This window comes from Belonocnema kinseyi, chromosome 8 (genome assembly GCF_010883055.1).
Source record: "Belonocnema kinseyi isolate 2016_QV_RU_SX_M_011 chromosome 8, B_treatae_v1, whole genome shotgun sequence".
Lineage (NCBI taxonomy): Eukaryota > Metazoa > Arthropoda > Insecta > Hymenoptera > Cynipidae > Belonocnema > Belonocnema kinseyi.
Genome location: NC_046664.1, coordinates 80,856,653 through 80,874,782, shown reverse-complemented (window position 1 = coordinate 80,874,782; position 18,130 = coordinate 80,856,653). Strand labels below are relative to the sequence as shown.

General features: G+C 21.9%; 1 protein-coding gene across 6 annotated transcripts in view; it reads right to left on the bottom strand.

Moving 5' to 3' along the window:
- LOC117177905 (muscle M-line assembly protein unc-89-like) overlaps positions 1–18,130 on the bottom strand; it is a 58,857-nt gene that overhangs the window by 7,426 nt on the left and 33,301 nt on the right. For 4 of the 6 annotated variants that reach the window (XM_033368989.1, XM_033368987.1, XM_033368985.1 and 1 more), the window contains 2 exons: positions 9,931–9,989; positions 6,975–7,043 (listed from right to left, as the gene is read on the bottom strand). In XM_033368989.1, the coding sequence (XP_033224880.1) occupies positions 6,975–7,043; positions 9,931–9,989 (128 nt within the window). The remainder of the gene's footprint in view (positions 1–6,974; positions 7,044–9,930; positions 9,990–18,130) is intronic. The other 2 variants (XM_033368986.1, XM_033368990.1) reach the window with 2 other exon arrangements.

Sequence of the window (18,130 nt, the reverse complement as noted above, 5' to 3'; positions counted from 1 at the left end):
GATTATATACTTTGCCTGTAACATATACAATGATCAGGGTGGCCGTTTGAATCACACAAAAAAAATTCCCGGCTCGCAAGCTTTTTTCACGCTCAATGAAATAAACAAATTCGAACTATAAAGCTAAACAATTTTCCATTTAAAGTAATCAAAACTGAGTTGCAAATAATTTTAAGCAATTTTAAGCTAAACATATTGAAAATTTTATGATTAAATTTTTGTTATAAACTGAACACTTCCTAAATTAAAAGTTAAATTATGCCCATTTTAAATAGTTTAAAAATCTTTAGGCAGCTTCAAATTTTATTTTAAAATCTTGAAACAGCTATATATTGTTTTACATTTATTCAAATTTTCAATTATTTTTGAAATTTTTTCAGAACTTCTAAATATCTTTTATGATGATTCGAAATTTTCCTAAATTTTTTTTAATACTGTAAAATGGAAAATATTTTAAACATTTTCGGAAATCTTTTTAAATCTTTTTAAATATTCTCTTAAAATTATTTCTTCAAAATAAAAAGTCTTTTCAATTTTCTTAGAAATCGTGAGAAAATATTTTTTATTATTTTGAAAGCCGTTCATAATTACAAATTTTAAATTAATTTAAATCCTTCCAGACTTTTTAAATATCTCTTCAACTTAGTGGAATTTTTTTTAGGATTTATAGATGTTTAATATTTATTATACATAAAAATTTACAGTTTGACTTGTAAATTAATTTTTTTAAATAGAACAATTACAATTGTAAAGTTCAATGTTTAATTTTATGTTATGATAGGCTAAAACAGTGTTTAAAATTTGATAAAATCTTTTAATTATGAGTATATTTTTTCGAAGTTATTTTAAAATTGAAAATAGTTTATAAAGCTTCAATCGGGCATTTCCATTTGTTTAACTACATTAGGAATTTGAAAATTCTAATTGAAACAATTACATTTACCATTTTAAAAAACCTAACGAGAGCGATCAATTTTCAACGAAATAGTTGAATTTTCAACTAAAAATTATCAATTTTCGACTAAATAGTTGAAATTTAAACTAAAAATAATCAGATTCCAAACAGAAATGAAACAGTTCAATTTTCATTTAAAAAATTAATTTTCCATAGAATAACAATTTCAATTAGAGCAATGAATTTTCCACTAAAATAATGAATTTTCAACTGGAATAGATGAATTTTAGATTAAAAAGATGATTTTTTAACGAAACAGTTGAATATTCGACTGAAAAAGACGGAATAATTATAATTTCGAGTTAAAAAAATTTTAACATTAAAAAGCATCTAATATTTAAAAAATAGATACATTTTCAAACAAAGGGATGAATTTTCAACTAAAATAATGAAATCTCAACTGAAATAGTTGAATTAAAAAAAATTAATTTACAACTAAAATTATTAATATTTATCTACAATAATTTAAATTTTAACCAAAAAGTTGAATTTTCAACCCAGAAAAAATTAATTTTTCCAAAAAAAAAGAAGAATTTTCAACTAAAAAATGATTTCAAGCAAAAAAAAAAGGTATTTTTAATAAAATAGTTGATTGGAGTAATACTATTAAGTTACTTTTACAAGTGAAGAATCACTTTTACTCAATTGCATATAACAATTTAAAAAAAAATTAAGCTCGTCCTCAAAAAATACTCTGACATTAATGACATCATAATGTTTATTTAAAATTGAATTCTTTAATAAATTATCAAAATTCCTGTTTTTTATTGCAGATTTGACGTTACATACTTCTTCGTTAAATTAAAAAAAAAATACACGATTTTTGAACCAAGTAGTTGAATTTTCATCTAAATAGAAAAAATGTGTAACCAAGAAAATTAATTTTTTACCAAAAATGATTTTTCAACAAAATGCATAATTTTTCAAGCAAAAAGTTGAATTTTTAACTAAAAAAAGATAAGATTTCATTTAAAATAGAAACAAATTGTATAAAAAATTAATTTTCAACAAAGAAGATTAATTTTCTAACAAGAACGATGCATTTTCAACCTAATAATTAAAGTTTTTAATTAAAAATATAAATTTTGAACCAAAAATGAAATAGTTGAATTTGCAGTTGAAAAAATTTATTTTCAAAAAGAAGACTCTTTTCTGTTAATAAGTCTACAAATAATTTTTTTATTAGGAATTCATCTTTTTTGACTCAAAATTGTATTGCTTGATTCAAAATTGAATTATTTCGTTGAAAATTCATCAATTTCGTTAAAAAGCCATATTTCTTGGTTAAAAATTCAATTGTTCTATAGAAAATTCGTTTTTTCGATTGAATATTCAGCGATTTTAATTAAATTTTCTTTCTTTCTTAACTAACAACTTTTTTAAATAGAAAATTTAACTATTTCGTTAAATTTTCATCTTTTTGGTTTACAAATTTATCTCTTTCTGCAGAATTTTCACATTTTTTGCTAAAAGAAATATCTAGTTAAAAATTAATCTGTTTCGACAGAAAATTAAATTTTTTCTTGATAATTCACATTTTTGGGTTAAAAATTTAACAGTTGGGTAGAAAAATAGTCTTTTTTGTTAGAAAATAATTTTTTGTTGTTGTTAAAAATCAAGTATTTTTGTTAATACTTTTATTTTATTGTTTGAACATTCATAATTTTAATTGAAAATTCTGTGTTTGTTGTTAAAAAGTAATTTTTTAAATTTAAAATGTAACTACTTTGTTGACAATAGACTTTATTATTGTAAATTCAAACGCTCGGGTTGAAATTTCACCTGTTTTATAGAAAATTCGTATTTTTTGCTTGAAAATTCAACTATTTGGTACAAAATTAAATTGTTTTGTAGAAAATTCATTTCTTTGGTATTGAAAATTAATTCTCCTAAATGAAAACCTACTCCATTTTGGATCAAAAATTGATTTTTATTGGTTAAATAATCAGTCAAATAAAATTTGAACTAACACCCAAATTTAACTATTTGGCGTGGTGAGTCCCAGACCTGAAAATAAAATAAATATGAAATGCTCTAAAAATTCAGTTATGACACATCATATAATATTGTTAAAATTAAAAAACATATATTTAGTAGGGTGAAGCGTAAGATACAAATTTTAGAAAATAAAAAAGCATCCGTGTAAAATTAGGCCCCGATGAAATACAATTTTTTTTGGGAATACTGCCCAAAATTCCCGAAAAAAATATGTTTTTCTTGATTAAGTTCAAAATTTTTTGTTATACTCTAAAATTGTTCAGTTAATTGTATCCCTTTAAGGAAAAGGAATTTCAATGACAAATTTTCGTTCTAAGCACTTCTATTTTTAAATTTTAAATAGTTGAAATTTACAATTATATTTTTGAATTTTCTGCATTTTTAATTGTTTAATTCAAAACACGCTCATATACAGTAAATTTTTGCCATACGTTCAAAATCGTTTATTAAATAATACACTGAATACTTAATTGAGCTTAAAAATTATCTAGAAATTATTACGTAAATGTGCATTTAAAAATATAATAATAATTTTCTCAAAATAGGGGACAAAATAGTTGAAGAAAAACTAATTTTTTAAGTACTTTTATTGCACTTCACTTGATTTAAAAAAATTTTATTTAAAGAAATGTCTAAAGCACTAAATTAATTATTTAAGCATGTGAAGTTATAGTTCATTAAGCTACAAATAAACATAATTAGTTAATAAAATTATAAAGAATAAAATAAATATAAATTTACGATGTAAATTTAAAAAAATTTTAATCTAATGACAAAAAAATTAAGAATGTCACATTTGTGACACTTATTATGGCATTTTCAGTTAAAATGGTTAATTTTCAACAAAGAGAAATAAAATTTTCAAGAAAATTAGTTAAATTTGTTCTTAAACTGGGGATTTTTTTTTAATGAATTCTTAACAAAAAGTGTAATAGTTGACATTTTCAGGAAAAATACTTTAATTTTCAATAAAAAAAAAACGGTTAAATTAAACCACTGAAATATCCATTTTTAACATAGAGTTGGATTCTCAACCAAGACAAATTTGTCAATCAATAAGGAACGAAAACCTCGTCCAAAATTTTGAGTTTTCATGACATAAAGGACGAATTTTTTAAAAAGAAAGTTAAAGTTTTTAATAAAATAAGTGAATTTTCAACTAAAAAAGGTAAATTTTCTTTTTAAAAAATAGAAAAGCTACATTTTTAGTAGAAAAAATTCATTTTTAAAACAAAAAAATTGTTGAATTTTCAACCCAGAAGATGAATTTTCTACAAAAAAGACAAACTTTCAACAAAATATATGAATATTCAACTAAAAAAGATAAATTTTGCAATGAAAAATTAATTTTCAATACAAAAACAAATAATTTTCGACCAAAGAAATAAAATTTGAGACAAAAGATTAACTTTATATGAAAAAAGAATAACTTTTAACAAAATACATGAATTTCCAACCACGTATTTTATTTTTTAATGAAATTTTGATCCTAATAATTGAATATTTAACGAAAAAGATTAATTTTGTATCAAAAAGACAAGTTTTTAACAAAAAATATAAACTTACACTAAAAACGATAAAATTTCAACCAAACGTAGAATATAGTTTAATTTTCAGTTAGAGAAATAAGTTTTTAGCTAAATAACATAAACTTTCAAGGAAATAATTGAATTTTTAATCAAACAGATAAATTTCGACATAAAATTAAAATTTTTAGTGAAAAAAAAGTAATTTTCAATTAAATAAAAAACTGATTTTCAATCAAAGAAATGAAACTTCAGACAAAATAACTTTCTACCAAAAAAGACCATTTTTTACAAAATAAATCAACTTTCAACCACGCCTTTTATTTTTTAATGGAATTTTGATCTTAACTGTCGAATTTTCAAACAAAACAGGTAAATTTTCTACAAAAAAAAGAACAATTTTTAACAAAATAGAGGAATTTTCAGCCATGTCTTTTGATTTTTAATGGGACTTTGATAGAATAGTTGATTTTTAAACCAAATAACGTTAATTTTCTATAAAAAAGGATACATTTTAAACTGAAAAAGATAAATTTTTAACAAAGAATAAAATGTTTAATTTTCAGTTAGAGAAATAAGGTTTTAACCAAATAAAATAATATGTTAACGAAATAATTAAATTTTCAATGAAACAGGAATTTTCAAAAAAAAAAAAAAATAGATTAAGTGTCTATAAAAAAAAATTTCGACAACAAATTTAGTTAAATTTTTAGTTAAAAAAAAACTAATTTTCAACTAAAAAAAGAAACAATTAATTTTCAACCACAGGAATAAAATTTCAGACAAAAGATTAACTTTCTACCAAGAAAGAACAATTTTGAACCAAATAAATTATCAAAGATAAATATAAATTTATAAATTTTCAAAGAAATAAATAATTTTTCCATTAAACAGAGGAATTAAAAAAAAAGATTAAGTGTCTACAAAAAATAATCTACAAAAAATCTAGTTAAGTTTTTAGCGAAAAAAAATTATTTTCAATTAAAAAAAACACAACTAATTGTCAACCATAGAAATGAAATTTCACAAGTATTTTAATTTTGAATGGAATGTTAATCCTAATAGTTGAATTTTCAAACAAAACAGGTTAATTTTCTATAAAAAGATCATTTTTGAACAAAACACATGGATTTTCAACCATGAATTTAAAGTTTTAATGGAATTTTGATCCTAACAGTTGAATTTTGAACCAAAAAACGTTAATTTTCTATAAAAAAAGGATAACTTTTCAACTGAAAAAGATACACTTTTAACCACATAAAATAAAATTTCAACGAAATAATTAAATTTTCAATGAAGCAAAGAAATTAAAAAAAAAAAGATTAAGCGTATAAAAAAAATTTCGACAAAATATTTAGTTAAATTTTTGGTGAAAAAAAAATTAATTTCCAATTAAAAAAAAAATTGATTTTTAACCACAGAATAAAATTTTAGACGAAAGATTAACTTTCTACCAAAAAAGAACAATTTATAACAAAATAGAGGAATTTTCAACTATGTCTTTTAATTTTTAATGGAATTTTTATCCTAGCAGTTGAATTTTCAAAAAAAAGGTGAATTAGCCACCAAGAAGATTACTGTTCTATCACAAAATAAAAAGTTTCAACAAAATACAGAAATTTTCAAATAAATTGCTGAATTTCCAACTGAAGAAAATTGATGTTCAACCAAACACGGAATAGTTAAATTTTCAGTTACAAAAAAAAATATTAAAAAATGTTTAAAAGTATTTAAATTTAGCGAGTCTTTTTTTCTAAAGAAGGGCTAATTAATGCGCGCAATGTCCTAGTTCAATTGAAAATCAACATTAAAAAATATTGATTTTTAACAAGTAGACAAAAAACAATGAACATCAAGTTATATAATACATTTATCGAGTCGACAACCACAACATAAAACAAAAAATTTAAATTAAAGCGATAAATTAACACAGCTTGAAAATTTTGTTTTCTTAGACCAAAAATTTGGAAAAAATTTCAAATTTTTATGAAGCATTTCAGCGACCTCTAAAAGAATTTTCTTTCTAATTCTGAAGAAATACAGAATAATTTTCTCATCACGACACAGAATTTTCTGCTTCAAAGGTTTTAAAAAATCCAAAAATTCGGATTTAGCTAGGCATCATCGGTATATACATTTTTTCTAACAAGCATTTTTAAGTATGAAAAAAATAGAGGAAATATTTCGACTAATTGTGAAAAATTAAATGAAAAACAAAAAATCATAATTTTTTAGACCACTGAGAAACGAACCAATAAGTGCAATAATAATTAACTTTGCTGCAGAATAGATGTGCAGGAAAAATAAAACGTGCATGAAATTTTGATTATTTAAGCTCTCGTTTTCTTTCTCTTCTTTTTTCGCTCTCTCTCTCTCTCTCTCTTTTGTAAACCAGCGCATCTTTTAAATGTGCAAAGAGTGTTTAGATTATTTTCTTTGTTAAAAATAAAAAATTATTTTAAACGTGTACGAGAAACATTTAAAGTCAAACGCACCTTCAGAGTCATGAAAATCAGTTAGCGTACGATGCAACACAGTTACTCGCCTCACTTCTTTTTGACCTGCTATAAAATGTAAAATACTTTATGTAATGTTTACAATTTGAAATAATTATCAAATCGAGTGGAATGAAAATGAAAAAATCTGCAATTCAAAATCGTCACTGCGCTTACTGTCATCCTAAAAACGTTTAATTAATTTAGAATCGATAGATATGCAGCTAGGTTATCCACGCTCGAAAATAACTTTTTTTAAACATTTCTTATTTGCAGAGTTTTTACACTTTCTTGAGTTCTAATTTTTTTACATTACTGGAGACAAAAAAAAAGTCTTCCCATTTTTTTTTGCGAATTTCAGACCTTTATTCAGTGAAGAAAGAAAAAAATTATCAATTGTGAATCTTCAAGGAAAAAAACGAATTTTCTATAAATCAGCTTTATTTACAATCCAAAAATACGATTTTTTTAAATTACAAAAACTGAATTTCAAAGCAAATACTCGAATTTTTACAAAAAAGTGTAATTTTCAGCCAAGAATATTTATTTTCTACCAAAAAAAGGCAAGTATTCAACTAAATTAGTCATGAATTTTTAAGCAAATAGTTCAATTTTCAACAAAAAAAATATGATTTATCAACGAAAAATGTAATATTAGTTATTCCAATCAAAACAAAAATTTGAAGAATAGTTGAATAAAACTAAGAGTTAAATATTCAATGAAAAATATGAACTTTCTACCACGAGGATTAATTTTCAAACAAAAAAAAAAGATTTTTTACCATGGAGATTAATTTTTTATCAAAAGATGAATTTTCAACAAACACTTGATTTCTAAACGAGAAATGTTAGTTTAAAAAAATCTATTTCCAAACAAAAAAATTTTTTTAATAAAATAGTTCAACTTTCAAACAAGAAGTTGCATTTTCAAGCCAAAAACTCGAATTTTCTACAAAACAATTAAATGTCCAACTAAAAAATATGGAAATTTAATAAAAAAAGTTAATTATCAACCAAAAATTATTACTTTTCTATCAAAATATATTTTTTTAATTCCAGAGGACGAATTTTCTACGAACAAATATGAATTTTCAACCGAAGAGTTGAATTTTCGACCAAAAAGATTAGTTTTAAACAAAAGATTATTTTAAACAAAAACATAAAGTTTTAATCCAAAATGACAATTTTTCCATCCAAAAATGTTTTAATGCAATAGTTAAATTTAAACGAAAAAGGGTTCAGTTTTAATCAAAAATAGAATATTAAAATTTTCAGTTAAAAAATTTATTTTCAATAAGAAATGATGAATTTTCAATCCGAAATAACTATTTTTTCCATAAAAAAATACCAATTATTTTCAACTAAACCATTGAATTTTCAACAAAAAATATGAATATTCAACCAAGAAGATTAATTTTATACCAAAAAAAAGATTAATTTTTAACTAGAAAAGATAATTTTTCAACCAAAAATGGAATATTTAAATTTTCAGTCGAATAATTAATTTTAAAATCAAATAAAATGAATTTTTAATCAAGTAGTTGAATTTTAAACCAAAAAGATGAACTTTCAAGTTCAAAAGATAAATTTTCACGTAGCAAGATTAATTATCGACCAAAAGATGAATTTTCAATCAAATACGTGAGTTTGCAACAAATAGTTGAATTTTTAAATAAAAAAGGCCAATTTTTTATCAAAAGTGGAATAATAACATTTTTAGTTAAAAAAAATTAATTTTTAAATAAAAGAAAATTCATTTTTAACCAAGTAAATGAATTTTAAACCAAAAAAATAAATTTTCACTTAACAAGATTAATTATGTACCAAAAGATGAATTATCAATAAAATACGTCATTTTACAACGAAACAGTTGAATTTTAAACTAAAAAAGGCCAATTTTTCATCAAAAATGTAATATTAAAATGTTCAGTTAAAAAAAAAATTAACTTTCAAATAAAATTAATTTTTAATCAAGTAGTTGAATTTTAAACCAAAAAGATGAACTTTCAAGTTCAAAAGATAAATTTTCACGTAGCAAGATTAATTATCTACCAAAAGATGAATTTTCAACACAATACGTAATATTTGAATCAAAGAGTTGAATCTTAAACTAAAAAAGGTCAGTTTCTCCTCACAAATGGAAATCCAATTAATTAATTGGATTTTTAACCGAATAATTAAATTTTCAAACAAACAAAAAAATCACTTTTTAACAAAAAGATGAATTTTCAATCCAAAATTACGAATTTCTCATCCAAAAAGAAGATTTTTCAACAAAGTAGTTGAATTATTGACCGAATAGTTGAATTTTTAGTCAGATATTTGAATTTTCAACAAGAAAGTTAATTTCAAAAATTTTGGTCAGGTTCTTGAAGAAAACAGCAAATCTTTAATCTGTAACTCGAAACTTTTTAAGTTCCCGAGAAAATTATTTGCCTATAAGAGTTTTTTACCAAAAGAAAAAGTGACAATGTGAAAATGTGCAAAAAATTGAAACTCAACAAATTTAAAAACTCTGAAAATAAGACATTTTTAGAACATTTTTGTTGAGCGCGGGTAAACAAGCTATCAATTCACAATTAATTATACTGATTTACGATCCCAATACGCTGCTTTTTCGCTCAGTGACAATTTCAAATTCGACCATTTTTCATTTTCGACCCATCCTATTGTCAAAATAAAATCAAAGTTATTACTTCAAAAGTTTTATTTGATCTAGAATTTTAATTGAAGGATAAAACTTGATAAATTAGTAAAAGAAATACATTTAAAGACATTATATACATACATTTAATTTATATGATTTAGACAGAAACAGATAAATTCCTAAAGAAATCTTAGATCGCTTTTCTAGGATACTGCCAACATTTTACTTCCTTCCAAACATATTGGTAATTCAACTAATTTATTATTGGAAAGTCGAGAATTTTTACATATTATAAGAATTGCTACTTACGTTTTTCATCTCCTTTTATCACGTGCCTTTGATTTACTTTTGCGTTATTCTTTGCAACCCTGTAAATTAAAATTTTTGTATACATTTTTTTAAATGAGAGAATGCGTTTTGTTCTGGTCATACGGTCCAATATAAATAAAAGTGGATTCATATGTCAATGAATCTTTATTCGTCAATTTTAATTAATATAACCAACGTACGTTTCAACCTAGTTGCATTGGAAAGAATTAACAAATTTAATTTTTAAAAATTTTGTTTTGAAAAGGACAAATATGGACTAACGAATACATTAGAAATAAAGTCAATTTTACATGAGTAATCAAGAAAGGCCGATTTTAAAATGGAGAAAATAATGAAAAGTGCGCCAAAGTAAATTGAAATTAAAAAATTTTTAAAACAATAATTTTAATTTTTTTTTAACTATAAGAATAATTTATATATAAATCATTTTTTATAAAATAGTCTGATAAATTTTATTTACATTTAATGTTTCAGTTTTAAAATTGATAGAATTTTTAATAAATTTATTTATGAAAATAGATTCTAATATTTTTATTTTTTGGTTATTGTTTTCACGAGATAAAATTTTTATATTACTAATCTCAAAATTAAAATAGTGATCGAATTGACATGCATGTTGTGACAAACCAGTATTTTCATTGCTTAATTCACAATCCCGTTTGTGTTCCTAAATACGAGTTTTTAATCTCCTACCCGTTTCACCAATATAAATCTTATAGCAACATTTACAATTTATCATATAAACTAAATCAGATAAGTTTTCTTTATTTTCTTTGTGTTTATTTTTAAACAAAGAAAACTTATTTAGTGTGTGGTTGTTTGTAAAATACACATTAATGTTATATTTTTTCAATTTTGTATAAAATCTCATTTTTTAATAGATTTTCAACGGTTGTTATGCAATCATTTCGATTTGCAGCTACACTTATGTTTCCCTTATCTGCTTTCAGTACTATTAAATCCTTATGTTCTTTTTGAAATTTTTCTAAATCTTCATCAATTTTGTTTATATTATTGAATTTATTTTAAAAAATTGTGATTTGAGATTATTTGAGTTGTTGTTTTTCTAATATTCAATTTTAGTTCTTCATCTTTTACATTTTTGATCCAATTTTCCAGATTAGCAATTACGTTATTTGTCGGAATTTTATTAACATTGAAAGGAATACCATGTTTATTTCCTGAAGCCAAAGTTTCAGCAATTTCATTTAGGATTTGTATATTTGATAAATTTTTAGAATAATTTTTTAAAGGAAACTCTGTATATGTCGTATTAGATTCCAAATTAAAATCGAATAGTTTTCAGGATGGCCGTTTTAATCGACAAATAAAATTCCCGGTCATTTTTCACGGTCAATGAAATTTAAAAAATGGAACACTAAAGCTAACAAAATTTCCACTTAAGGTAATAAAAACTGAGCTGTAAATGACAGTACTCGAAGTGGAACTGTTAAATTTTCAACTTTTAAAATTGAAATTTAAAAGCTTTTAATTAAAAATTTTGTCATTCAAATGCTTAATAATTTACGCGTATAAAATTAAAGGTACAAACATTTTTCAATATAAAAAATATATAAATTCACGTTATCATTTTCAATGCTCTAAATTAAAAAATCAATCAATGAACTTTAAAATTTTCAAAATTATATAATTTTAAGGAATTTTAAGCTAGAAATATCAAATATTGAAAAATTGAAAAAAATTTAACTGAACACTTCTTAAATTAGAAATTAAATTATTTTCTTTTTTAATAGTTTAAACATCCTTGGAAAGCTTCAAAAAATTTTTTAAAATTCTTGAGAAATCTAGAAGTTGTTAAAAAATTTTTTTAATTCAAAATTATTTTGGACACTTTTTTAGAATTGAACATTTATTATTTGGAAATAACTTTTAAGTTTGAAAAATTATTTTAAGATAATTTTTTAAAACTCCTAAATATCTCTTAAAATTACTCAAATTTTTTCTAAAAATGTTAATTTGTAAATTATACATCAAATTTTAAAATTTTCACATACAAATTACGCATTTTTCAAATACAACAATTAAAATTGTAAAGTTCAAAGTTTATAGGCTTTTCTAAATTTTAACGATTCCAGGTTTTCTATATCAAAAAATTCAGTCAAAGATTCTTTACTTTTAAATATTTGGTTTCAATTTACTTGTCTTAAATAAAAATTCAAATATTGCTAAATATTCAATAATTAATTTTTTTTTAAATTAAAAATCTGAAAATTCTTAAACTTGGAACACGTTTAAAATCGTTTTGTTAAATCGTTTTTCTTCACTTTTTATTACTTAAAGTACAGATAAATTCAAAACAAATTTATTTATTATTAAATAAAAATGTTTTTTATCCCAAATTTTCAACATCAAAGGCTTTTATTTTGTATTTGTTCAAGTCTTTAAGAATGCATTTAAAAAATCTTTAAATTAAAAATGTAAGCTTAGAAATATACATTTTTAATTGAAATTTTTTTAAGTGAAAAAATGTTGAATTACGCATTGTAAGCTAAATAATAGTATAATTGAAAAACATAACAATTTCACTAATTATTTAAAAACCCTGTAAAAAAATGCACTGTCATTTCCCGGTTTTCCGATCCAGCGGCCACCCTGAGTCTTTTATGTTGAAAAATATGAAGAAATATCATTGTTTGTTAATCTTAATTTTAATTTGCTAATTTGTTTAATTAAAAAATTAATTGATTTCAATTCTTAATTTGAATATTTGGCTAATCTTCACAGAAAGAAATGAAATTTCATCATAATATGCAGAACCTAAAATAAATTATTTTCAATCAAGTAACTGTGGCTCCTATAATAAACCTTACTTGAAACGCTTTATACTTCTAATATTTCAAGTAAAAATATTGCATTATAAAAAAAATGGATGATCTTTTAACCAGATTTGATATTTGAACCAAAAAATATTTTTATTTCAAACACAAAAGCGTTAAATTCAGTCAAAAATAAAGAATTTTCAACAAAATAGGTGACTTCTCAAAATAAAACGAAAAATTTTTAACAAATGAATTAAATTTTCAACATAAATACATGAATTTTCAATACAGAAGATGAATTTTCTACCAAACGGACGAATTTTTAACAAAATACATAAATTTGCAACCACGTACTTGAGTTTTCAACTAAAAACATAAATTTTTAATCAAATAGTTGAATTTTCAACTAAAAAAGAAAAAATTTCAACTAAATAGACGAATTTTCAAATTAAAACCGATAAATTTTCAACCAAATAGTGGAATTTTGAACGAAAGAGTACGAGTTTTGAATAGAAGAGTTTAATTTTCAACAAAGAAAAATTGTTCAGTGAAGAAAGCAAAATACTTCAACCGAAAGGTTGAATTTTCATGTCAACTTGATGAAAACTAATTTATTTTGTTGAAAATTCAACAGTTTTGTTAAAAAATTCACTGTTTTAGTCGAAAATTAAATTTTTTATTGAAAACTGAGCTGTTTCGTTTAAAATTTAACTGTTTTGGTTAAAAATGCAATTGTTTTGGGTGAAATTTATGTTTGTTGCGGATTTACCCACTTTTTTTATAATTCATTTAAATATTTTGTTACAAACTTAAATCTTTAGTTAAAAATTCAACGGTTTTGCTAGAAAAGTCAACTATTTAGTTGAAGATTAACTATTCTGTTGAAACTTCATCTATTTTGGTGAAAACTGAACGGTTTTGTAGAAAAAAATGGTTCTTTTTGTGTTTGGAAATTCATCAATTTAGTAGTTTCATCACTTTTGCTTAAGAATAAAACTGGTTAAAAATTAATTTGGTTGGGGACTCGACTTAAAAAAATTTATCTATTTGATTTGAAAATGTAACTATTTTGTAAAAAATTCGTTCATCTTTTGTTTAAAAATTAATTTTTCTTATTAAAAATTCAACTATTTCATTCTTGGTTGAAAATTCAACTGTTTTGTAGAAAATTTCGACTTTTCTTTAAAAATTCTGCTTTTCCGAAGAAAAATCATCTTTTTCTTTCAAAAATTCATCTACTTCAGTAGAAATTTCATCTTTTTAGTTTAAAATGAAACTCTTTGGTTAAGGATTAAACAACTTTTTAACAATTTTACTATTTTGTTTAAAATTATTTTTTTTTTTTTTGCTTAAAGATTAATTTATTTAAACCTAACTTTTCTCGGATAAAAATTAATTTTTTATTTAAATTGAAAACTGAACTATTTTCTTATTAGTTAAAACTTTCACTATGTGGTTCAAAAATAATAATTTTAGTTAAAAATTCATCTCTTGGCTTGAAAACACGTCTTTTTCAGTATACAATTATTTTTTTTGGTTAAAAATTCACCTTTTGTTTGAAAATTCAAATATTCGGCTAAAAATTTCACTGGTTTATAGAAAATTCAACTATTTTTTTGTTGTTGAAAATTCCACTATCTAGTTGAAAATTCAACTGCTTCGAAGAAAAATCGTCTTTCTGTTTCAAAAATTTATCTGTTTTGGTAGAAATTTCATCATTTTGGTTAAAAATGCAACTTAAAAAAAAAAATCTTCAACTTTTTTTTCACTTTGGTTAAAAATGCAAATTTTTTGTTGAAAATTAATCTATTTTGTTGAAAACTGAAACTTTTTGTTGAAAATTCAACTGTTAAGATAGAAAATTAAACTGTTTTCATAAAAAAATAAATTATTTGGATGAAAAATCAAATATTTTGTAGAAAAATTGTGTTTTTCGTTTGAAATTTCGTGAATTTAGTAAAAATTCCATCTTTTTTGAAAAATCATCGCTAGTTGAAAATTGGACGGTTTCGTCACAATTTCGTTCATTTTGGTTAAAAATTAATTTTTTTAAACTGACAATTTAACTATTTCATTTTCGGTCGAATAATCATCTTGTAAGCAATTTTTAATTCTAAATCCATCTCAGAATTGGTTGAAAATTCCTTGTTCAAATCCGGAATTTTCAATCCGGATATTTCAAGATCTTGAAACATCTTCAAATAATTTTTCAAAATGAATAATTATTTTCAATTTTTCTGGCAATCTCAAAAAATGTTATTTATCTTTTGAAGCATATACATAAAAATTTTACTTGTAAGTTAAATTTAGTTAAATAGAACCATAAAATTGTAACCTTCAAAGCTTAGTTTTTGTTGTTGTTTAGTTTTGAATATTTAATTTATAATTACTGATTTTAAATAAACACTCAGATATTTATCAATATTAAGCAATTGTTCTTTTTTTTCATTGCAAAAGTTCCAATTACTTGTTTTAAAATGAAATATTTTAGACTGTAATTTAATAAAAGCCTTTAATTATAAATACATTATTTTGAAATTATTTTACAATTAAAAATAGTTGATAAAATTCAGTGCATATTTAGATCAAATTAATTCCGGTACTACATGGTTAAATTTCGACTAAAAAAGATCAGTTTTCAAACTCAAATGAAATAGTTAAATTCTCAGTTATAATAGTTAAATATTAAATCAAAAAGATAAATTTTCAAACCAGAACACAAAATTTTCTACAAAAAATACGATTTTTCTACAAAATACATGCATTTTTAACGAAATAATTGAATTTTGCACTAAAAATAATAAAATTCTCAAAAACAAAATTTAATTTCAACAAAAAAAAAAAACGATTTTTCAACAAAATACTTTAATTTTGAATCAGTGATGATTTTTCAACTAAAATGGGAAAGAATAGTTGAATTTTGAACTAAAACATCAATTTTTGATCATTCATTTTTTCGATTTTTTCATATAAGAAAAAATTAATTTTCAAACGAAAAAAAAGACAACAAACAAATTTAACAAAAAAGTTTAATTTTCAATAAAAGTTATGAATTTGCAACCAAAAAGATAAATTTTCTAACAAGAAGATTAACTTCTACCAAAAAAGACGAATTTTTAAATAACAGAGGCAAATTGCCAATTATATAATTATATAATAATAGAATATTCAATTGAAATGGTTACATTTTCAGTAAACACAAAATAAAATTAACAAAAACCAAAATAATGTTTAAATGCATAAATACGTTTTTGAACAAATTGATGAATTTTCGTCTAAAAATGATGAATCTTCAACTAGAATAATTACGTTTTCAATTAATAAAAATAAAGTTGGACAGATTGTTTTTTTTCCTTCAAATTTGTAAAATTTCTAGTCAAATAATAAATTCACGAGCAATAACTAACAACTAATTTTCAACCAAGGAAATAAAATTTGAGACAAAAGATTAACTTTCCATGGAAAAAGAATAATTTTTAACCAAAAATAAGGTTAATTTTCTATCAAAAAGACAAATATTCAACAAAATATATATGCATTTTCAACAATTTATTTCAAGTTTAAAGAAGGTGAATTTTCTACAAAAAAGACAAACTTTCAACAAAATATATGAATATTCAACTAAAAAAGATAAATTTTCAATAAAAAATAGAATAGATAAATTTTAAGTTTGAGAAATAAGTTTTTAACCAAATGAAATATTTTTTCAATGAAATAGTTAAATTTTCAACCAAACCGATCAATTTTTTACCAAAACGATTAAAAGTTTATGAGAAAATAGGATTTGAAATGAAAAAAATTAAATTTTTATACAAAAACAAATAATTTTCGACCAAAGAAATAAAATTTGAGACAAAAGATTAACTTTATATAAAAAAAAGAATAATTTTGAACAAAATACATGAATTTCCAACCACATATTTTAAACTTTAATGAAATTTTGATTCTAATAATTGAAAATTTAACCAAAAAATATTAATTTTCTATCAAAAATACAAGTTTTTAACAAAAAATATAAACTCACACTAAAACAGATAAAATTTCAACCAAAAGTCGAATATAGTTTAATTTTCAGTTAGAGAAATAAGTTTTTAGCCAAATAAAATAAATTTTCAAGGAAATAATTGAATTTTTAATCAAACAGATAAATTTTGACAGAAAATTAAAATTTTTAGTGAAAAAAAAAGTAATTTTCAATTTAAAGAAAAACTGATTTTCAACCAAAGGAATTAAATATCAAACAAAAGATTAAGTTTATACCAAAAAAGAACAAGTTTTAACAAAACAAATAAATTTTCAACTATGTCTTTTAAGTTTTAATGGAATGTTTTATCCTAATAGTTGAATTTTAAACCAAAAAAGTTCAACTTTCTATAGAAAAAAAGAATAAATTTTCAACGAAATAACGAAATTTTCATGTAAACAGATAAATTTTCAACCATAGAAATTAAATTTCAAACAATAGATTAACTTTCTACCAAAAAATAAAAATTTTAGGAACAACTTTTAAAAAAGTTTAATTTTCTATAAAAAAAGAGAATAAATTTTCAACAAAAAATAGATTTTTTAATTTTAATTTTGAGAAATGCATGTATTAAAATGGAATATTTTAGACTGTAATTTAATAAAAACCTTTAATTATAAATATATTATTCTCAAGTTATTTTAAAATTAAAAGTAGTTTACAAAGTTTCAATAGGTCGTTCACTTTTGTTTAGGACTTTTCAATTGAAACACAGTTTAATTTTTAACGTGAAAATCTGGGAAATCTAAAATTGTGAACTAATTCCAAATCGCCATTTAAAATCAATTATTATTTATTTTTTTATTCATAAAGTATAGTTTGATGTTAAAAAATCATTAATTTATTTATATTCACAGTTGATTAACTAAAAATCTTTTCTATTCAAAATTTTTGATTTCAAACGCTTTTAACTTTTAATTCTTTCAAGTCCTTAAAACTGAATTTTAAAATTTAATTTAAAATTAAAATGATTAAAATTTAAATTTAATGAAATTTCATAAGATTTCATAATTAAAGAAAAGTAAAAGTGTTGAATGTTTTTCAAAAACGATAAAAACTTTCAAAATATAGTGCAATTTTCATCCCAAGATTCCAGTTCACTTTCCAGCGGCAAAATGACAATTGTAAACAATAAAAATTCAACTAAATCTTTTAAACAAAATAGTTCAATATTCGAGCAAAGAAGAAATTTTAACCAAAAATTTGCATTTTCATAAAAATAGAAAATCTAATTTTCCAATTTTTTAACAAAATTATATATAATTAATTTTGTCGAAAAATTCAATTGCAATTCAACTCTACGCTTAAAAATCTAAAATGGAAAATATTCAAAGTAAGAGATTTTCAAATTTACGCAGTCTAAACTCAATGATAT